The sequence below is a fragment of the Ailuropoda melanoleuca genome, chromosome 4, assembly GCF_002007445.2.
Source record: "Ailuropoda melanoleuca isolate Jingjing chromosome 4, ASM200744v2, whole genome shotgun sequence".
NCBI classification, from domain to species: domain Eukaryota; kingdom Metazoa; phylum Chordata; class Mammalia; order Carnivora; family Ursidae; genus Ailuropoda; species Ailuropoda melanoleuca.
In genome coordinates this window covers 78,627,619-78,648,750 of record NC_048221.1, presented here as the reverse complement: position 1 = coordinate 78,648,750, position 21,132 = coordinate 78,627,619, and the positions used below count along the sequence as shown (strand labels likewise).

General features: G+C 35.5%; 1 protein-coding gene across 15 annotated transcripts in view; it reads left to right on the top strand.

The window, feature by feature from the left end:
• ASB3 (ankyrin repeat and SOCS box containing 3) overlaps positions 1–21,132 on the top strand; it is a 171,753-nt gene that overhangs the window by 29,910 nt on the left and 120,711 nt on the right. For all 15 annotated transcript variants that reach the window (XR_004624890.1, XR_004624887.1, XR_004624888.1 and 12 more), the window contains one exon: positions 4,612–4,770. Coding sequence is in view for 8 of the 15 variants with exons in the window: in XM_034659131.1 (XP_034515022.1) it covers positions 4,612–4,770 (159 nt within the window). In the remaining 7 variants the exon portion in view is untranslated. The remainder of the gene's footprint in view (positions 1–4,611; positions 4,771–21,132) is intronic.

Here is a 21,132-nt window from a genome sequence, read left to right as displayed (position 1 = left end):
TCTGGTTAATTCAAGTTCAGGAACATTGACTAGTGAGGAATGGTAGCTGACTACTTTGTAAAAGGTCTAGCTAGCATACAGCTACATGTGAGGGTGTATTTTAAAATGATGATGAAGTACAGAGGGTTTTAGTCTTGAGGAGTGAAGTAAGGTCTTTTCTGCTTATTGGTGATAGTGATATCTTTATATCTGTACCAGTTAACTTGGTATTATGGGTTAACCTTAGAAGTTTCCAAAGCAAGTTTGACATTGCTGTTATTCTTTATACTTGCTATACCTGTGTTTTATTTAATTCATAACTCTCTTGTCCTTTGTAGCTCTGCTGGTATACATATGGTATACATAAAAGTGTCTTTTATTATATAATTTCTGTCTCCTTGAACTTCATTTAATATTATTGAACGGCCAGAGATTCTTAAAACATGCCTTTTATTAGTGTACTAAAGTTACGAAAGTGCTCAGGCCTACACAAAAAGAATGGAAGCATCTTAGATATTTAGAAAGATTTTGATTTACTGTCTCTTCAGTTTAGATCCAGAATCTAGCCTAAGAATCATACATGGTCTTCTCATTCAAGTTGGAGAAGAGCGTTCAATTGTGGTATGGATTACTTAGAAATTTAATACTCATGTATAGTTTTTCACTTTAACTTTCTATTTAAAGTATTAATATAAATAACAAATTTGCTTGTCTTCTTTCCTGTATTGGAAGTTTATATAATAGATACTGAGATTTCATGCATCTATTCATCTTGGAGGACAATAATCTTCAGTGGCAGTTAATCATGCCATTCAGTATTAAACCACTTACTGACTAAAGGTCACTTTAAGTCTTGTACTTAATTGTAGCATATCACCAACAAGTATTTTTTTTAAATAAAGATTTTATTTATTTATTTGACAGAGAGCAAGCACAAGTAGGGGAAGCAGCAGGCAGAGGGAGAGGGAAAAGCAGGCTCCCTGCTGAGCAGGAAGCCAGATCCCAGGGCTCTGGGATCATGACCTGAGCCGAAGGCAGCTGCTCAACCGACTGAACCATCCAGGCGCCCCTTAAATAAACACATCTTTAAAATGATGTTTTGGAGACTTTCCCAAATTTCTAACAACTGTGCCAGTACATAAATACTGTAATTCTGTTGAACCCCTGTGAGGGTTTAGGCCAGCTGTTTTATCTGTTTTACTGTGCTTCAGAGAGTTTGAGTCATTTACCCAAAGGGTAATCCAAATAGAATTGGTGGAGCCAGGATTGCAGCCCAAATCTTCTAACTCCAAACCCATTATGTTTGCCAAACCATGTTAGTTTCCTGGTCCAGTGGTTTTAGAGTTAGCTACTTAAATGTATCTATTTTTTCTATAGGTAAAATCTTTTCAGATCTCAATTTAGTAGTTAACTAACTTCGCTGTTTTTTTGTCCTGAGAAGTGCGTTTTCTTTATTTCCTAGGTAATTGCACAGGTGTTTTTGTTTCCCTTCCCTAAGATGGGTGTGTGCACAAATCACTAAGGGTGGTCCTCACTCAGGTGGGAATTCAGCTCCCTTCCTTGAGGGGGGTGTATCTACATAAATTATATGGAATTTTTCTGATATTTAGACTATCTCCTGTCTTCCATTTATTCAATCATTTATATCTGCCAGGACTCATATGTATTAATTTTATACATTGGGTTATTATTGAATATGATGTTACTTATTTTATTGCTCAGATTGTTCTAGCTTTTGTCATTGAATGCCATTTCAGATTGGCTCTTGTATTTCATTGACATGCCCCCATGTTTTTATTTTTTTAAAGATTTTATTTATTTGAGAATGAGACAGTGAGAGAGAGAGATTGAGAAGGAGGAGGGGGAGGGGCAGAGGGAGAGGCAGACTTCCTGCTCAGCAGGGAGCCTGAGAAAAGGCTGTATCCTAGGACCCTGGAATCATGACCTGCGCCAAAGGCAGAAGCTTAACCATCTGAGCCACCCAGGCACCCCCCCTCCCTGCACTCTCCTCTCCATGTTTTGTTTTTTTGAGCACCTTTTAAACTTGCTGAACCTGGAAGATGTTCCAGGCTCATTTTGTATGTTCTTTGTGCCAGCCCTAGAATCAGCCATTTTCTTAAGAGCCCTGGTTCCTTTTATTGGAGAATGGTACTCAAAATTAAGATCTGGGCACTGAGTGTGCTTATGGCTCCTGGCATGTCTTTATTTTTAAGCCCTTTAGCAGACAGAGCTAGGAAATGTATTTATTACCCCTGTGGATACACATACTTAAAAGTATTTCTGTATCTGTCCATCTGTATCTGTATTATAGCTAAATACAAGTTCATACTGATGTCTGGATTCTAATCCCGTATCATATGGTTCATTCTAGCCTTCTTCCTTTACTTCTCTGTAACCTCCCTTTCCAAAAGTGAGACCATCACTAGCTACCATACATTCATTTGCTTATCTGATTTATTGTACATGTATAGTGGTTTCAGAATTGTTAATCTTTTTCCCTATGAAAAACAACTTTACCAACTAGACTGTAGTGTGTATGTACACTCCTTTTGTCTTTAGTCTTACAGTTTCTAGTCATGATGAAACCATTTTCTAAAGCGTCATCCATTTGTAATCCAGTTAGATGCTTTTGTCACAGCCCCCATTCTATCCTGAGATTTCCCCACTGCCCCTTCCTGGTTTGTTTTTGGTTTTTTTTTAATTGCATACATTAGGTAAGGTTCACTCTATGTGCTGTATAGTATTTTAAATGGCTAGGATTAAGCCTTATCTCTTTTTCTTCTTTCCCAGTGGAAGAGAACATCCTTCTTTTCTAAAAGAAGGTTCCTCAGCATCTGACACAACATTGGCCTAGGTTGGCTACCATTCAGCCATCATCTCTTTGCCTCTTTTTGCTTCTGCTGGCTCCTCCTCCTCCTCTCCCTCATGGGTACCCTTCTCTGCCCTTCTGTCAGTGCCACATTATTTTACTTATTCTAACTTTAAGGCCCGGTTTAGTATATAGAGTAAGTCTAGTCTCCTCTCAGTACTTGCTTTCTTTATTTTTCTAACTTCTTTGTTATTCTTATCTGCCTTCCCCTACCCCTATGAACTTTGGTCACTTTACCAAGTAAACCAACTAACCAAACAACAGCCAGCTCTTTTGGCATTTTGATTAGAATTATAATAAATTTATTAATTATTATGGGAAGAATGAGCGTCTTTGTAATATTCAGATTTCCCATTTGGAGCTCTCTGTGTATCTATATATATATCTTTGTGTTCCTAGTTTTTGTCTTAACCTTATAGTTTTGTGGATATCTGAATATTAGTTTCTCACTGATCTGGGAGACACTGTTTTTGTGATACAAACATTAAAAATATAACTGTTCTATCTTGCGATTTAGTTGAGCATATGTAAAGTTTGGGCTTTTTAAAAAAGTATTTATGCTTACAAGCTGTTATTTGAATATTATTATATTTTTGCCAATTTCATCAGTGAGTTACGTTATAAGAATTACTTAAAACAGATGATTATTTTAGTCAGGAGCATTAGTTTTAAGCCTGGTGTTTCAAGAAAACATTGCTTAAAGTTTTAAAAAAATTTTTATAGCCTCAAAATGCCTTCACCATTCACCTTAACAGACCATTCTTTTATTATGGGTTTAGAATTTTATTGTTTTGGAAGCAAAGGTAAGGAAATCACTTTTCAAAGTGACTTTATAGCCTCAAGGTGACCTATATTATATTTTGCTGTGGAGTTACAAAATTTTAATGTAGACATTATTTACATAATTTTAATGTTACCAGAACTGTGAGATTTTCATAACAAATAAACCCCAGAAACCTTAAGGTAAATTAATCCATAAGTTTCTTAGAAGTTGTATGTTTGATTTCTTTGGAGTGCATTTTATTTTATTTATTTATTTATTTTTTTTAAAGATTTTATTTATTTATTTGACAGAGATAGAGACAGCCAGCGAGAGAGGGAACACAAGCAGGGGGAGTGGGAGAGGAAGAAGCAGGCTCATAGCAGAAGAGCCTGATGTGGGGCTCGATCCCATAACGCCGGGATCACGCCCTGAGCCGAAGGCAGACGCTTAACCGCTGTGCCACCCAGGCGCCCCTGGAGTGCATTTTATTTTAGAAATGCAATCTTCATTAACTATTAGACTGTAGTCTTAGGTTAGTAAAGGAGTATTTTAAACTACCTTCATTTTACTAGTTGAGTACAAGAACGTAATGCTTGAGATGAGACCAATTTCTTCCATAGAAACTTAGAAATTAAAAAAAAAATCACATTTATTAATATTTCAGTATATCTTGCTTAAGCAAATATTTGGTGCTACATCCTCTTCACATCTTGCTTTTGTGTTACCTTTCAACTCCTGGCACCCCCCTTCCCCTACCCACCAAAAATTAGAGAATAGAAAATAAGTTTGCGGGCAGAATTTGTATGTTAAGAATACCAGAGAGCTTTTCATACCATGACCCCTGTAGAACTTTTTTCTTGATTTTCTAGAGAGTTTTAAACTCAGACCCCCCATTTATAATTATATTTAAATATTTAATTAAATTCTTCTTGGAATCTTGGTTTTTAATCACAAGAAATAGCAATATTTTCCAGTTAACATTTTTTTTATTTTTACATAGATTCATCTGAAAACTACATTAAGACAAAGACTTTTGAGGGCTTCTGTGCATTGCATCTTGCTGCAAGTCAAGGACATTGGAAGATTGTACAGATTCTTTTAGAAGCTGGGGCAGATCCTAACGCGACTACATTAGAGGAAACCACGCCACTGTTTTTAGGTGAAGTATGCTATTTTTGGTACAGATGTAATTGTTTATTTTTTTTTTTATTTTTTGTTAAAGAAACTAAACTTAATTTCCCCCCAAGCTGTTGTGCTTACAGTGTTTTCCTTTGCAAACAATTACGTTGCCATTTCTTCGATTTTGAAACTGAAAGGTATCCCTATTGTTTTCTACCCTTGGGTGTTAGCATCTGGAAATATTTTTAAACATTTATTTAAAGTTGTAAAATCTGTTCTGAATTGTAGTCACCATCATTGTTGTTCTTAGTATTGTTCTGAAGACTTTGGCTACCTTAAATTGTGGCAATAGTTACAAGGTTACCTGTGAATGTTTTGTTTGCTTTTGCTTTATCTTTGTATTAAGAATTTGAGGTTTTATGGAAGAAATCACCAGCTAATCCTTTAATGTCAGTTAATTTGTTGCCTATATAGATCACTATTCTGACGTGTTCTATTACGGACTATTTTTAATTTCCTTAAGGACAAAGGTCAAATTCTAAAGGGCACACTTCCACTATCTTTTTTTCTTCTCTTCCTGCCTTTGATCCTATCTTTCTTCCCTTTGATCCTTTTTGTCTTTAGGGACATTGTGGCCCATAAAAGTTTTGTGGAACATGAAAAAATTAAGAGAATAAAACATTTGTGTAGCATCAGTATATCTGGACTACCAATTTTGGTCCTACCATATGTAATTTGTATGTACATTTATTTGCTGTAGTTTAGTTTCCTCACTTGTAAAAGTAGAGTATAGTATCTACATAGTTTTTATTGGACTGAGAATAAAATGAGGTGCCAATGAAAGTGCTTTATTTCTTTTGAGTATAATGTATACTTAAAATTTATATATAGTAAAAGTCATTCTTTTTAATATATAGTTCTGTGAGTTTTGATGTGTGCATAAAATTGTGTAATGACAGTAATAGTCAAGACACAGAACAGTCCCATCACTTCCCAGCCCCCCAAATTCCATCATGCTATTTTAATTTCATGCTGCCTATTTTTAATCAGCCTTCTCCCTAACAACCACTGATCTATTTTTTTCCTCCTATATTTTGCTTTTTTGCAAAATGTCATAAATATATATAGAATAATACAACAGGTAACCTTTGAGGCTGATTTCTTTCATTTAGTATAATGCTTTAGGGATTCATACATGTTGTGTTATCAAGAATTCATTACTTTTTGTTGCGAAGTAGAATTCCATGATATGAATGTACCACAATTTGTCCATGTACTGGTTGATAGACATTTGAGTCGTTTTCAGTATTTGGTGATTATGAATAAATTGCTACAAACATTTGCATGCAGATTTTGTTTGAATATAGTTTTAATTTCTCTTGTATTAATGCCTAGGATTGTTGAGGCGTGTGGTAAGTGTATGTTTAACTTTGTACAACAATTCTGAAGTTTCTTAAAAAGTGACTATACGGTTTGCATTCCCTCCCTCCAGTAATGTTTGGTAGCTTCAGTTGCCCCACCTGCTCACCAACAATTAGTATTGACAGATTTTTCTTTTTTGCTTTTAGTGACGTCTCATTGTGGTTTTAGTTGGCACTTTTCCTGGTTGCTAATGATGTTGAACATCTTTTCATGTGATTATTTGTCATCTTTCCTTTTTGTCACCCATTACTTTTGTATTTAGACCTTTCGTTTTGAAATAATTTCAGACTTTTGGAAATGTTTTCATAGTACAAAGGACTCTTAGCGTACTTTTCACCCAAATCTTGTTCTTTTGCTGTGTTCACATCATGATTTTCTTTCTTTCTCTGTATTTATTTGTGTATTTTTCTGAACTCTTTGAGATTAAATTGTAGACATAATGCTTCTTTACCTATAATACTGCAGTATGAGTTTCCTAAAAGCAATGAAATTGTCTTATATGACTGCCATATAATCAAAATCCTGATCAAAATCAGGAAGTTAACATTGATACAGGTTTGTTATTTAATCTCCAGTTCCTAATCAATTTTGCCAGTTGTTCCACTAATGTCCTTTGTAACAACAATAACAAAATTCGTTAGTTCAGGATCCAGTCCAGGATCATTTGTTAAATTTAGCTGTTATGTCTCATGTCCCTTTAGCCTCCTGTAATTAGGAACAGATTTTCACTCTTTATCTTTTATGAGTTTAACTTTTTTTTTAATTTTAACATTTTTGAAGGGTTCAGGTCATTTATTTTGTATAGTGTTTTCCAGTTTGGGTTTGTCTGATGTTTTTTCTTGATAAAATTCTGGTTATGCATTTTTGGCAGGAATATCAAAGAAATGAAATGGTATCTTAGTATATCTTATCAGGAAGAATATGACCCATTACTGGTGATGTTAATATATGAAAGTATTTTGAATAGGTAAAATGCATAATTACGAAGATGTTTCATGGAAGCCTTGCTGTGATATGGTTCGTGTTTCCTTGAGGGGAGATTGCTTTTTTATATAAAGTTTTTTTTTTCACATGCACATTTAACCCACTTTGGATATTGTGTACACAGCTACATAGTAAGTTTTCATCGTGGCCTAGCCATGCGTAGTCTGTTTGGGTTGCTGTCTTTAAGAAATCTACCATATAGAGGAGTGAATGAAAGTAATTAAGTCCTGTAAAAGAGGTAGAAATAGTGTTCAAGATATTCAAAGAAGGCAATATTAGTCCCCTTGGGATAACAGAGGAAGATGTGCATAGTAACTGTATTAATAGTAACTATAACATTTATTGAGCAGAGTATATACCATACCCTATGTCAGGTGTTTTACATGAATTAGCTAACGTCATAATTTTCACGACGATTCTGAGATACGTACTATTATTATTTCTGTTTTTATAGATGAAGAAGATACAAAACCGCTTAGGATCAGAAGAGCTATATTTGAGTCTTGATCCTGCTGTTTTCTGCATATTGGTTAGACGGGCACTTTCTGAATTGATTTTTTTTAAGGTTTTATTTATTTATTTGACAGAGATAGAGAGACAGCCAGTGACAGAGGGAACATACTCAGGGGGAGTGGGAGAGGCAGAAGCAGGCTCCCAGCAGAGCCCCGAGCCTACATGGGGCTTGATCCAGGACCCTGGGATCATGACCTGAGCCGAAGGCAGATGCTTAACGCCTGAGCCACCCAGATGCCCCTCTTGAATTGATTTGATTAGCTATTAATAGAATTAATAGTTGTTCATTGACAAAAGGGTTCGTGATAAACTTGTGTTTGGGAGATACTGTGTACTGTCTTCCCCAATGTAGAAAACAAAAAACATTAGCTCTGTAGCTTAATGTGTCCATCTAGAGAGAAGTATCTTCTGCCCTCTGTTATCCTATTTTCATGTATTCATAGCTCTTCTCATTGGCTGTATTGTATTTATTTGCTTTTTTGTTAGTTGACTGTCCTCTCCACTAGTAAGAATGCTCCATGAGAGCAGGCATTTTATTTATCTTGTTCACTGTTGTAACCTCCAAACCCAGATAAGGGCCTGGTATATGGTGGCATTTAGTAAGTTGTTTGGTGAGGGAAAGTGTGTCTCAGACCTGTTATAAAACAACACCTGTTTTAACTTTAACCCAGCATTTTGAGGTGTATTTGACCATAATCATCTTTTTCTTCGTGGAACACTTAGAAAAATCTCAAAGAACATTAACATTCCGTGGAACAATTTGAGAAATGCTAGTTTGGTAATTTAGTTTACAGTTTCAAAATATAATAGTCCCATTTATGAAATTCAGTATTGTGCTTGCTTATATAAGTGTTTGGAGAAAATTAGAGATGGAGTTTTTGTGATTTCTATTTTAGGATATAGTTAACTTGTAATTTTTTATGTTACTGAAAGAACAGTTGCTAAGATAATTCAAACCAGTGAATATCTTTAAATCACTTATTTTTAGTAACAGGATTTATTTAGTTTCTTTGGCAGCAAACTGACTGACCTAATTATGCTTTCTATTGGCTAATACAAAAAATGATTTGACTCAAGCAAGGAGGTTAACCTCTTGAAGATGTGGTACTTTTATGTGCTCAAGTACAGCATCTATTTATTAGGTCCTTGTTTGGAAGTAGAGTATTTCTTTAAAAAGGGAAAGTATACCTTTAGCTTTTGCAAGAACAGCAGGGTCAAGGGGTGGACATATGACTCTTCACTTAGGTGATCTGTGCACCAGCGTCTGCTTGCCCCGTACATAATACGACAAACTTCAGCAATCTGCTTTGCTTACCTGTATAAATATTTAAATAACCATAATGATCCATGTTTCAGTCTATAATGGAAGAGATTCTTTTATTGAAACAAAATCTAGGACACCTCAAAGTTTGCAACAAACTATAGATGATAATGTCTCGAACAGAGTGGCTGGACCAGCTGAACTTAAAGTGAGAAAGGGGGACTGCCCATCTTGTGTAGCTTCCGTCCCAATCTTTTGAGTTCTCTTCCAAAGCTGTTCTTTACTAAAACTTTGAAGTATTGAAGCACGTTTTCCTCTCCTCATAAGGGAAGCTACATTCCCATATATGTTGTCGTACCTGTCCTGGTGGCTCAGTTACCACCTAGATGTTGCTGGAGGCTATAAATATAAACCTGGAGGATTAAGGGGTAGAAAATGAATATAGAACTATGGAAACTTGCTAGGTGACTTAGAAAAGTCATTGACATCAGTGACGTTTGAATATGACTGAAGTGAAGGCTATATGCGGAGAGAAAATATACTATGCCACCATTTATAATAAGAACATATTTTCTACACAGAATTTGTCAAGATATTTATTTTTTAATTAAAAAAAATTTTTTTTTAAATAAGCTGCATGCCCAGCATGGAGCCCAGTGTGGGGCTTGATCTCACAACCCTGAGATCAAGGCCTTGATCTGAGATCAAGAGTTGAACTCTTAACGGACTGAGTCACCCAAGTGCCCCCATCAAGATTTTTATAAAAATGAGTTCAAAAGGAAACTTTTCAGTTTGATGGCAGTAAGAATCAAAATAAGAAAACCTCACAAGAAGGGAAACTCAGGAAACTTCTCTTTCCATGTGAAAATTGTCCTTGAACATCTTTTTGTTAACATGCAGTTTAAGGTTCATATTTTATCAGTCTGCCCCCTTGTTTCTTTTTTTTTTTTTTTAAAGATTTTATTTATTTATTTGACAGAGATAGAGACAGCCAGCGAGAGAGGGAACACAAGCAGGGGGAGTGGGAGAGGAAGAAGCAGGCTCATAGCAGAGGAGCCTGATGTGGGGCTCGATCCCATAACGCCGGGATCACGCCCTGAGCCGAAGGCAGACGCTTAACCGCTGTGCCACCCAGGCGCCCCCCCCTTGTTTCTTTTTTTATTCTTGCCTTCTCTCCCCACTCCCTTTTCTTGCCTCATAAATACATACATAGTAAATAGTCTAAGGATAGATTCGTCTAATTGCTTTGGAAATAAGAGTATCCTTATTTATAAATATAGTGGATTCTTTTTATTTTGCTATTTATAAAACAGCACTGATAAATTGGAGGCTTGAATCGAACCCAATGTGACTTCATAGAACAGTTTTTATGGGAACCGCATAGCATAAAGTTCTGGCTTTCGATTGATTATCTTCCATTTTTTGTTCTTCTGTGTCTCTGCTTACTCTGTGTAACCTTCAGTGTTAAACATAGCAGGAATGCTTAATAAGAACAAAGTGTTTTATAAAGTGTTATGTGAGGCTGCCTATTTCAGTATTTAACTGTGAAATGTGTCATACTTGAGCTCATGTGGCATATCCTTTAACTCTGACTCCACTGATATATTCCAGAATTGAACAAATCACAACATACTTCACTTTTCACTAGTATTTTCATGAATCAGTCATAATTGATAGGGCTAATTTTTGAGGTGCTACCAATTTTGAGGTTTCTAATTCATATATTTAATATGTGTTATGTTAATTAAACTTTATCTTTGGAGTTATTTTTAGATTTTTTAACAGATTAATTATCATTGTCAGGGATTGTAACGCGAGCATTTTTACTTGAGGGCATGTTCTTGAAAATTAAGTTTGAGTTTTCCCAGATCAAAAGTATGGTATTCACCAAAAAGTTACATTTAAAAAATGTTAATTTCTGTTCGTTGCCTTTTTTTTAAAGATTTATTTATTTATTTTAGACAAAGAGAATGTGATCACACGTGCGTGGTGGGAGGGTCAGAGGGAGAGAATCTTTAAGCAGACTCCCTGCCTGACATGGGTTTTGATCCCAGGACGCTGAGATCATGGCCTGAGCTGAAACCAAGAGTCAGGCGCTTAACCTACTACCCAGGTGCTTTTTCTTCTTCTTCTTTTTTTTTTTTTTTTTAAGATTTTACTTTTTTAAGTAATCTCTACACCTCTACACCCAATGTGGGGCTTGAACCCACAACCCCGAGATCAAGAGTCACATGCTCTGGGGCGCCTGGGTGGCACAGTGGTTAAGCGTCTGCCTTTGGCCTAGGGTGTGATCCCGGCGTTATGGGATCGAGCCCCACATCGGGCTCTTCTGCTATGAGCCTGCTTCTTCCTCTCCCACTCCCCCTGCTTGTGTTCCCTCTCTCGCTGGCTGTCTCTATCTCTGTCAAATAAATAAATAAATAAATAAATAAAATCTTAAAAAAAAAAAAAGTCACATGCTCTAGCAACTGAGCCAGTGAGGCACCCCTAGTTTTATGTTTCTTGATGTAACTTTTTATTATTTTATATCACACTCTTCTATGTAAAACATAGACAATATCTTCTTTCTTAAGCAATTATGAAACTGGAATATTTATTATCTTATGTTTACCTTCATACAGTTAATCTATTTACATAATCTGTCATTTTATAAGTCATGTTTCGATAGATTTGAACTGCCAACTTCTAAAGATGAGGAAATATTTATCCTTAAATTGTCCTTATATAACTTTTTTTTCTTCTCTTCCCTTCCCAGCTTTTGTTAGTTGTATCATATTTGCAGGTTAGTGGTAATAACACTTTGCATCCTGTTCTGGCATCCTAATTTTCTTCTAATTTTATTCTTAGTTCTTAGTTCTATGGTTAAATAGCTTAGAAGTTTGTTACCAGTTAAATAGCTTAGAAGTTTGTCACCAGTTACTTTACCATGGCTTTTTCAGCTTTGCTTGGCTAACTAAATTCTTCCTTTAATAGAGTCCTCTGAAAGGATGTATGGAAATAATGTTCCTTGAGTTTTGCATGTTCATAATTAAATAGTGATTTTGTATTTGGACAGCAGTTTGCTTAAGTGTTTAATCCTTGGGTCATGCTTTCATTAGGAAGTTCTTTTAATAGTAATCTTTTGTATTCTAGAGTTGAAGTTGGAGGCCTGCCTGATTTTCTTTTCTTTTTTCTTGTGACAATATTTTTGCATGTCTTTTCTGGATCAATTTTTTTCTGAGACATGATGTACCCTTTCAATAGATTTATCTGTCATCTATCTATTTATCTATCTCTACACCCAGCTTGGGGCTCAGACCCACAACCTGGACATCAAGAGTCACACACTCTTCTGACTGAGCCAGCCAGGTGCTCCTTCAATATATAGATTTAGTTTTTCTTTATTTTATGATTTTAGTAAATCTTTTTGGAATTACATCTTCAAATATTTGTCTCTCCTGTTTCTGTGATGGTCTTTTTGGGCTCCAGTTATTCATATGTTGGATATCCTGTTTTTTATATCTATTATTTCCTTTCTAACCCCCTCTTAAAAATTTTTTACTTTCCGTTTTCTTTTTTTTTTTTTTTAAATTCTCTGTGTTCGTTTTTCAGAAATGTCTGTTCCCTGTAGCATTTTTTCCAGTTTCAACAGCATTTGTATGATTGTTTCATTTTTTCCAGGTCTTTTCTAAATGGTTCAAGTTTATGTTACATAATTTCCTATCATCTAGACATCTTTTACCTGAGCTCCTATATGTCAGTGTTATGCTTTATTTCTTTAACTTTTTTTTTATTACAGCAAAAGTTTTATCTACAATTTTCATTACTTTGTGGCAATATTTTTATGATAAGAGGTTTGTTTTCTTTCGTTTTGTTTTGTTTTGTTTTGTTTTTGGGCTACTAATAGTTTTTCCTTTAATTTTCTTCCTTTTTTTTTTTCGTAACTTTGTACAGATTTGTGCTTGTTCCTTTGTGATAACTCATCTGGAAATGTGAGTTTTTGCATGGTCAGTTATTTTTAGGAGAATTTTAATAGAAAGGAGCTAGAGCCACATTCCAGACTAGCTAGTGTTCCAAAAACCCTAACTAGGGTTTTTGGTTGTTGAGTTCATTTAGCTATTTTACCAGTCACTGGGCACAGGCAGCAGTTGTGGGGTTTTTGCAATGCAGCTTTCCTTCTATGGAAGCAAAACAGACTACGATTACAAATGTAGTTTCTTTGTGTGATTCCTGGTTAGAACCTGTTCTTCTGACTTTCAGATTTCAACTGGGTCCAGGATGTTCTGTTGACGGCCCATGAATCCTATCCCACTGCTGGGAATTTATGTTTTGCAACTCAGAGCGAGCCTCTCACCTTTGAGGAGTTTACTTTGCTAGCTCTTTCTGAGATGTGCAGCTTAGACATCTCTCCCCTTCCTCCCTTAAGTACCCAGGATTGACCTCCTTTCTTTAGGAAGCTCTTATACCTGTTTTTGGTCTGGAGTTTTAGCTGGATCCCGGTTTTGCTAAAAATGGAGAGTGTGTTTTTATTTCTTATTTTCTTTCTGATTTTGGATTAATTGCTTTTGGATGCTTTCTAAGAAGAGTAAGGGAAAATGCTTACTTTATGCCCCAGTAGTAAAATTGGAAGTCCATATTAATTTTTAAAGTAGAACAAAAATTCTTGATTTCAGTATTTTGCAATGATGTAATATTCTCGTATATGGTAGAGATAGACCTAGATGGGCTTCCCCTCAACAGCCACCCCACCCATATAGTGCAGTCTCTGTTCTCTTTAGATACTATAGAGCAGTGCTACACAAAATGTCAGTTTGTTGATATAAGGTGCTTAAGCCAGAATGTAAATCAGTGCAGTGCTTCCTTTATTATAATGAGAAGTCTCACTTTAAGAAAAATGTCAGTGGAACTAAACAGTGTGCTTAGGGACATAATTGATTTACATTCTGGTCAAATCTTCTTACCTTGTTGAGAACTGGGGACAGCTTGCAGATTGACAGCCAGTTTATGAACAATATTGAGTATCACTGCTGTACATTATGGATGTGTGGCTGTCAAACTGGATCATTGCATAGTTAATGCAGTTGTCTGTTCATTCTTCATAATTACTATTACCATTGGTCAATTAATTGTAAATGATCTTCACTGGTTAGTATGCTGAAATAGAAGTGTTGCTCCTATATAAATAGGAGCCCCTGGGATGAAGGATAGTTTGCTATATACTTTTTCTCTAATAGGGACTCTTCAGTGTAATGATATATTTCTCTAAGCCGTAACATGGAGAGCATACTTACAGAGGTGATTTTTCTATAAGGAGAATACTTTTATATGAATGTTTCAAAAATGTGAATTGGATAATTACGTAAGGTGGTAGAATTCAGTGTTAGAGCTCTAGAAGATATAAATTTAGGGGTATGCTATCTGAATCAAATGTTGGTCTTGATTCTGTTGCTGAGGAGACATATGGAAAAATAATATATAATAAGATGGTAAAATTTCAGGGTTTTGTCTAAGACTTTCATGTGATTGAAAGATGTCTTTTTCTGGCTATGGTCACCAATATCTAACTGGCCATTAGAATTCTCTCTTTCTGGGGGTGCCTGGGTGGCTCATTTGGTTAGGCGCCTGACTCTTGATTTTGGCTTGGGTTGTGATCTCGGGGTTGTGGGATCAAGCCTTGCGTCAGGCTCCTCGTTTGGTGTAAAGCTTGGGATTCTCTCTCTCCCTGTGCCCCAAGCCCCCCCTTTAGAAACAAGAAGAATTCTTTTTATCAGAAACGATGAGACCTGTCAGTGGCAACATGTAGAATTAGATTGGGGTATTGATCACAACTTTTTTGTTATATTCCTAACATTAATGGATTTTGCCCATGAGGCCATGGTTTTTCCCATTAGTATACATCTTTAAGCTTGTTAGTCATTGGGTAGACATGAGGTACTTGATAAGAAAGAAATGTAACATTTTTTCTAAATTTTTCTAAATATTTAAAAACTTTCCTAAATATCAATACAATACTCTATTTCAAACTAAACATTCATGGCCAAGACACAGTATGGGAGAAATATATATAGAGAAAATGGTTTGAAATGATGCCTTTATCCTTGACGGGAAAGTCTTCCTTTATAACCATTCCAATTATAAACTTTAATTATGAGATAAATAACTGTGGGCAGTCCTACTTATCCATTGACGTTCTTGAAATAATTCTACATCCTTCCCAGTCAGGTTACCAAAGTGAATTGTTTGAAGAATGTCACTGATAGTAACTAATGTTTGCTGTCATTGGAGTTAGTATAGTATTTTAATAGTTTTGCTATCTTGGGTATAGATAAAGCCTTGGAAAAACATAAACGCTGAAGCCATATCAAATAAATTAGCCAAAAAAAAAAAAAAAAAGAGAGAGAGAGGGAGAGAAATCCCTTGTCATTGCAGTCTAGTTTCTTTCCTAATGCCACCAGATGTCAGTGTAACCACAGGACCAGAGAAATACTGCAGTAGATAAATGGCTTATGAATGTTTTAAATGTATATATAAAAAAGTTTATACATATTAGGTATACAATGAAAATATTATTTTGTTGAATTGTATAGAAAAATGAAGTGGATAATGGAGAATAGAGTACATGTAGAACTTAAAAAGCATAGGTACAGTTAAAAATTCATATATAAGTCATATGTACTAGTAGAACACATAGGTGATCTCTGAATGTTCTCAGAAATTGCCAACCTGCTGCTATAGCAAGAGGAGATGGACAGCCTGTGGTTGAACTGTCCACTTCAACCCCACTGACTGTGATGTTTCTCAGTAGAATTATTGTCAAAATCGGAGCTTTAAAATGAAAGAGTATATTTCTAGCTTATAGATGTAAAACTCTGCTCACTGTGATTTGCATTTGGGATAGCACTTGTCTGCAGTAGTTCCTTAGAATACGTAGTCACATTAGGCATTTTCCCAAAAGAACATTCAGTAGGATAATTACATTTTAAAAAGTTCCTCTTTTAAAGATCTATTCTTTAATGAATGTTGCATCATGTGATGATCATTATTTAGTATTACTAGTTAGAACTTACTATTCCTAGTTAGATTTATTACTTACATGTATGTGTAGGTTTGCCATATTTGTCCCAAATGAGAATCCTATGTTGAGTTCATGCCTTCACGAAGTCTTTATCTGGGGCTGTGGACTGCACTTAATGTGCTCCATGCCTCAACTAAATTTTGATTTTGGTTAGAAATTTTATATGGGTCAAAAGACTCTTTCAGTTCCTTGATTTCTTTTTCAAAAATATTTTGTTACTTAGGATGCTTTCCCAGATTACTTCTTTTTCCCATTAACTTAGGAAATGGAGAAACTTGTTTCTTCAGCAGTATAAACTGTCTCCGTAGAAATTATTGAAATTGTCATCCTTATTTTCTTAGGCTTTTGCTCTTACAGGCTTCTCCAGGACTGTAATATAACCTCTTGTGGGAGGGGCAGTGTCCCTTCCCTCAGAACTTAAGGTTTTTCTTTTCTACTACTGTCTCAGCTGGAGTCTTAGAGACTATACCTGTTTGGATTGAAGGGAGGAAAGCCCTTCTCCCATCTCTCTGTGTACCCCAGACATTTTAAGCTCTGCTTTCCAAAGTGGGGTGTTTTATTCATCCTTATTCTTTATCCTTGAGCTCTGGTCTCTGTTAAATGCTGGTGTAATACCAAATCATTATGATTCTGCTTTCTTTTTCTTTGTGGGAACCACAGTACTTTTGTAGGTTCTAGAATTACTCATTTCCTTTCTGTCCTTGAACACAAGCCGTACTGGTGGCCTGGTTCCCTGTCCCCATTGCAGGCATTCATGTATCTAAGACAGATGTGTGTAGTATTCTAGATTAAATTCCAATTCAGTTAAATTCTAAACTCTAGACCAATGCTGTCCCATAGAACTTGGAAATGTCCTATATCTACACTGTCCAGTATGATAATCACTAGCTATGTGTGGCTCTTGAGCACTTCAAATGTGGCTAGTTTGATTGAGGTACTCAAATTTTAATAAATTAATTTTAATTAATTTAAATATTTAAATATTATTTTCTTTTAAATCCAGTATAGTTCACATACAGTGTTATATTAGTTTCAGGTGTACAGTATAGTGATTCAACAATTCTATACATGACTCAGTGCTCATCTTGATAACTGTACTCTTAATCCCCATCACCTATTTCATCCAGCCCCCCACCCACTTCCCCTCTGGTAACCGTCAGTTTGTTCTCTATAGTTGAGAGTCTGTTTCTTGGTTTGTCTCGCTTTTTTTTCCTCTTTGTTCATTTGCTTTGTTTCTTAAATTCCACATATGATTGAAATCATATGGTTTTGTCTTTCTCTACTGACTTATTTTGCTTAGCATTATATTCTCTAGATTCATCCATGTTGTTGCAAATGGCAGGATTTCATTCTTTTTTGTGGCCGAATAATATTCCATTATATATATATTATGTGGTATATAATATATATGATGTGATATGTATCACATCTTCTCTATGTGTTCATCTATTGATGGACATTTAGGTTGCTTCCGTAGTTTGGCTATTGTAAATAATGCTGTAATAAACATAGGGATGCATATATCTTTTTGAATTACTGTTTTCATGTTCTTTGGGTAAATACCCAGTAATGGAGTTACTGGATTATATGGTAATTCTATTTTTAATTTTTTGAGGAACCTCCATACTGTTTTTCTACAGTGGCTGCACCAGTTTGCTGTCCTACCAACAGTGCATAAGCGTTCCTTTTTCTCCATGTCCTCGTCAACCTTGTTGTTTCTTGTGTTTTTGATTTTAGCCATTCTGACAAGTGTGAGGTGATACTGTGGTTTTGATTTATAATTTTAATTAATTTAAATGTAAACAGCTACTTGTGGCTAGTGGCTTCTGTATTGGAGAGTTCGGCTGCTCATGCATCCTTAACTGAGCAGTAGTGCTCTTCTGTCTTTGAAGCGTTTGTCTCCCTTGTGCTAGCCTGGGTTACTAGGTGGGTCCCACAGGGTGTACAGAGGGAGGGAGCAGAGAATCACCAGCTTACCCAGTCAGCTTTGCTCCAGCGAGGTGCGAGAAATTGCAGCAGAATTTTCCTCATTATCCTCAGTTGATTAGGTGATTATCAGGGTTCTCTCTTCTTTGTTAGGCTTAGTTCCTGCTATCAAGGGCTTACCATCTAATTTGGGTTATTAAAATAACAATTCAAGGCACACTGTAATAGGTGCTGTAAGAGGCACAAAGTATTATGAAGGTGAGTTCAATCCTAATTACTGTTATTATTCTGCTGTAGATTCATCTACTTTCTTGTCTCTTCTCCCTCTCTGTTTCTTTAGGTTTTAAAGAATTTTTAATTAATATATAAAATGTAACTTTAAATTATATTATTAAGTAAGTAAGAGTGTGCAGTTAAATTTTTATTCTGATGCGTTTTTAAAAATTCACATTTATGCACATTAGGAATATTTCAGATATGCAAAATGTTTTTGGAATTCCCATTTGAAATTCTCTTCAAAATTTGTGGCAGTCTTAAATATAAAGACAAGTGAAATAAATTGCCATGTACCTGACACTGAACTTCCAGTAGTTTTCAACTTAGGGCAAATCTTGTTTCATTTATAGCTCTACTTACTGTCTCCACTCCATTATTTTGAAAGAAAACCCCATTCATCATATAATTTAACACATAAATATTTGTGTAATGTATCTGTGAAGGATAAGTATATTTCTTTAAAAAACTAGCACAATGCTATTATTGCTCTTAAAGATAACAGTAATTCATCAGTATGGTCAAACATCCAATTGGTGTTCGAATTTCCCCGATTGTCATATATATGTTTATGTGTATTTTTCAGATTGTTGAAATCAGGATCCAGTTAAGGTCTCTGCATTGTAATTAGTTTATTTGTCCTTTATTTCATTTGTAGTATAATGTTTCATGATTTCTACCTCATGTAATGTTTGTTACCTGTTCACTGATTTTAGAACAAAGTCTTGGACGGGTGAGTAGTCAGTAGTCTTAAGCATCTGCCAAGAATGCTAATGGTGTTTTAAAAGAATGTGATATATTTGCATGAGTTGCCTTAATTTTTTTTGCTCTTCAGACACCATCTTGTGCACTGATTGTTACTGATGCTTATGTGAGCACATGTTACTTGAAGATTCTGATTGGGAGATATTATGATGTCAGACATACTTAGTATGATATCACAAGAATACAAGGGGACTTACATAGTTCCATGCTGCAGAAATGTCTGGTCCTAGTTATTTGCACCCATGAAGTAGTTTCTTTCTCTTCCTCCTTCCTTTCTTCCTCTTCTCTTCTTCAAAATATCTTATAGGATACTTTTCATGTATATGGCCATCCTAGTATCACGTAGAAATTAGTTTTATTTGATGATATCCACAAATCAGTGTTTCTCTGCTCAGAATCACTTGAATTGTGGAAATGCTTCTAAATCAAAAGAAGTTGGTATTACCACCTTATTGAGGAAAAGAAATAAATTTTTGTTTAGTGCCCATACTGCATACAAATACACAGGCATGGTTTAATAATAATATTCCTTTAAAAGTAAATAATTCTTCAGCCTCGTCATAATGATTAGGTTGCTGAAGTATTTTTGCAGTACGGCACGTTAATAGGCTTTTAGGATATGATTGGCAATGACAATAAACACATACACTTAAATTATAAATTCTGTTCCAAATTTAGGTGAATAGAAATTAATTTCCAATAAAGACTTTGCTGGATTAGATCATGGAAAAATACAGAAAATCTGTAAACACTGATGAGTGTAAGGATTTTTTGTTGTTGTTGGATTGGGAGGAAGGTATTTGCGTTGTAGTCATTGGTGACTGTTAAGTGTGAAGTCAGTGACTGTGTATAGTCCCTATGGCCAGGAAGAAAGTATGCAGTTTGTTGTCTTGGATTTTAAGTCTTTCAAGATTTGTCATTGTCAGTAGCTGCAGCCTATTCTTACTGAAACATGAGAAAATGAACAGTTGATACTAACTAAACAGTCAAAGGAAATGTCTTTAGAGTCAGTGAAAACTTGGACAGGAAATAGAAGGACAAGAAAGAGCATAAAGGTTCTGTGTTAACAGCTTCTGCCTATAGGCCTAGTTGTGTTTTTTGGAAGAGAGGAAAATCTGGCAAATGAATGGCTGTTTGTATAGGTAGTGACCATGGAAAGAGAGGCTTATGGGCTTTGGGCTCCTTTTTTGGGATGGGAAAACAGAGTGTATGTTTGTAAGGCTGGTTGACAAGATCAGTATAGTTGTGGAGGAGGAAAGATAAACATGTTTATTTAAACCAATAAAATTGGTCATAGGTAATTATTCTGGAGAAAGTAAATCGGACAATAAGGCTTACTGGGGCCAGCAGGTGGATTGTAAATGCTGAGGCCTAGAGAATGTTAGGGACTATTGAGGAAGGTGAAAGCCAGTGTAAAGGGACAGCCACTAGTTGCTCCAGCCCAGTGTTGCCAGATTGCAAGGTACTTGGAATATGGATATCTGTTGTTGTTTTTTTAATGTGACATTTCCCAATTTTTGAATGTTGCTTCAACTATAAAACAAAACAAATGAACAAAACCAAATAAAACTGTGGGACCAAATAAAACACACGGGATAGAATCCAACTGGTAAGCTGTTCAGTTTGTGACCCTCAGTCGAAAGTATTTATTTGTTGTTTACAGAACACAAACTAATGGATAGATAAAGACATACTTTTTTGTTACCTGGAAGATGACTTTAGAGGTCTGGCTTTTTCTGCACACAGCAGATCCCTTTGATCATAATGAGGAAGCAGGACTGTGTTCCAGACATTTGAATCATCTATCTGCCCCTTCAGTGCTGCTTCACTAATTCCATAGTCTTCTCTATATGCTTCTCTACTCTGGGTTGTAACATAGGATCTGAAATCTTATTAGAGGTAAATGCTATAAAAAGATTGAGTCCTCACGCAGGTATTATATAGGAATTTCTGTCTTATGGTATTTAAATGTAATTTTGAATTGTTCTTTGGGCTGAAATTCTGTTTAAAGGCAGATATTTAAAGTGAGCTTGAAGATTGTGGCCTTGAGTCACAACAGCAGAAGTATCGTCTTGTGCAGCACTGGAGGAGATAATGCTAAGTGAAATAAGTCAAGCAGAGAAAGACAATTATCATATGATTTCTCTCATCTATTGGAACATAAGAACTAGGATGATCGGTAGGGGAAGAAAGGGATAAAGAAA